The following is a 1861-nucleotide window of genomic DNA, read 5'->3' as shown; positions in this document are numbered from 1 at the left end:
TATATATATAATTAAAGAGGAAGATAAAAGAAACTTAGCTAGACTAAATCATTGTCTTGTATAAGGAGCTTTTGATTGAATGCTTCAATTGAACAACCACCCTTGAAAGGGAGAAAATCTTTTGGCAAGTTAGACAATCTTTTCATTTACTCGTTCGTTCTCCCGTTGAAACAGCTTACTATGTTCACTATAACAAATTAACAATGGTAGCCAAATATGACAACTACCATTTTCTTTTTAAGAAACAATACTGCTATTAATTTCAACATGATAATGCAACAGAAATAACATGCAGCCGTGGTATATATATACTGAAAGCTAAAAAAATCTGTAGAAGTTAGCTAGTAGTAATTAACAATCCCATGCAAGTTGATCTATGGAATTTACGTTAGTGTAAATTCCACAAGGCATCAATGCAGAATCCACAAACTCAAAATCAAAGTTAGAGTTGTCAAATGTAACATTCTCCGCGATTTGTCCATTGTTGTTGAACTCATGATTAACCTTGTAGACTTCTTCTTGACAAATATTTTCCTGAAGCTGAAGTAGTTGTGCTCCTTCTTGCTGTACTAACTGCATTTCTTCTTGTCCATTGGAGGGACCAATTAATTGCGGTTCAAAGCCTGTAACATCCCACATGCAATTCTCATTTATAATTCCAAACCCTGATGGACTTAAGGAAGAAGAAGATGACAACAAATTATTGGAAGTACTCTGGTTTTGATATTCAATGGTGGCAAGGTTTGAGTTTTCCATATTCGTCGTGGTGGGAACGCTAATGGGATTCATATAATTGTAAGTAGTACTGGTCAGTGAGGATTTACATGGTCGATCCCAACTTGTTTGGGACTGAGGCAGAGTTATTGTTGTTGTAGTAGCAATAGGAGGCAATGCGGCAAGACTTGCTTTGATAATGTCCATGGAAATTACTCCTACTTCTTTGCTTGATGATAAAGTTTCAATAGTGAAAACAGAGGTGGAATTTGGATAATTAGAAGTCTTGGATTTGCAGCTGTTTTTCATCTTGTTGTTTTGGTGATGATTACGAGAGAGGAGGTTGTGGGTGTTTGGATCAAAGCCTTGAGCAATAAGCTTCTTTTTTATGGCAGAATTCCAGAAATTCTTGACTTCATTATCAGTCCTACCAGGTAAATGTTTGGCTATTTGTGCCCATCTGTTTCCCAAGATTCTATGAACATCAATTATGGTTCTCTCTTCTTGCTCACTAAAACAACCCCTTTTCAGATCTGGCCTTAAGTAATTTATCCACCTCAGTCTGCAACTTTTTCCACACCTTTGTAATCCTGCACAATAATATAAGAAAACAAATAAGCAAATAAGCATATATATATTTCATTTAATTCCATTAAGGAAGCTAAAACCAAATATATTAAATACCGGCTAGTTTAGGGACAGAACTCCAGCAGCTATGGCCATGGGTGGTGATGTGTCTAATGAGTTTTTCATCTTCTTCTGGAGACCAAAGACCCCTCTTTACTTTCTGTTTGCTGCAGCAGTGATGGCCCATTTTGCCTTTTAATTTGCCCTAATTCTCACTACTATGAGCTGCAGCTGCATCTATATACTGCTGGCCTGGCTGCTTTAATTTATTTGTTCACGATTATATATTTATGTTCCAAGTTAGCTTGTCCAATTTATTAATCATGGTATACAAAATATTTGTCTACACTAAGCACAGAGAGAGTACTCGTGTGTTTTTCTTTCTCCAAATATTAGACAAATGCTATACGTGTTTGACTAAGGTGAAGTAGACATCTTTTTAACCTATAAAATATTCATTAACATGACAGAAGATATATATAGAAATATATTATATATATATATACATACATAGAGTAGA

The 1861-nt window shown here is 35.2% G+C and overlaps 1 protein-coding gene across 1 annotated transcript; it reads right to left on the bottom strand.

Annotated features, from left to right (window-relative positions):
• Positions 1-285: 285 nt before the first annotated feature.
• LOC104113701 (MYB-like transcription factor 4) lies at positions 286-1609 on the bottom strand. Its single transcript, XM_009623953.4, has 2 exons — positions 1399-1609; positions 286-1304 (listed from the first exon to the last, which is right to left on the bottom strand). Exons 1-2 carry the CDS (start codon positions 1526-1528, stop codon positions 352-354), a joined length of 1083 nt encoding a protein of 360 aa, XP_009622248.1. The 5' UTR covers positions 1529-1609; the 3' UTR covers positions 286-351.
• Between the last annotated feature and the right edge of the window lie 252 nt (positions 1610-1861).

This window comes from Nicotiana tomentosiformis, chromosome 2 (assembly GCF_000390325.3).
Source record: "Nicotiana tomentosiformis chromosome 2, ASM39032v3, whole genome shotgun sequence".
Taxonomy (NCBI): Eukaryota; Viridiplantae; Streptophyta; class Magnoliopsida; order Solanales; family Solanaceae; genus Nicotiana; species Nicotiana tomentosiformis.
The sequence above is the reverse complement of the archived record's forward strand: the minus strand, read 5'-3'. Positions and strand labels throughout refer to the sequence as shown.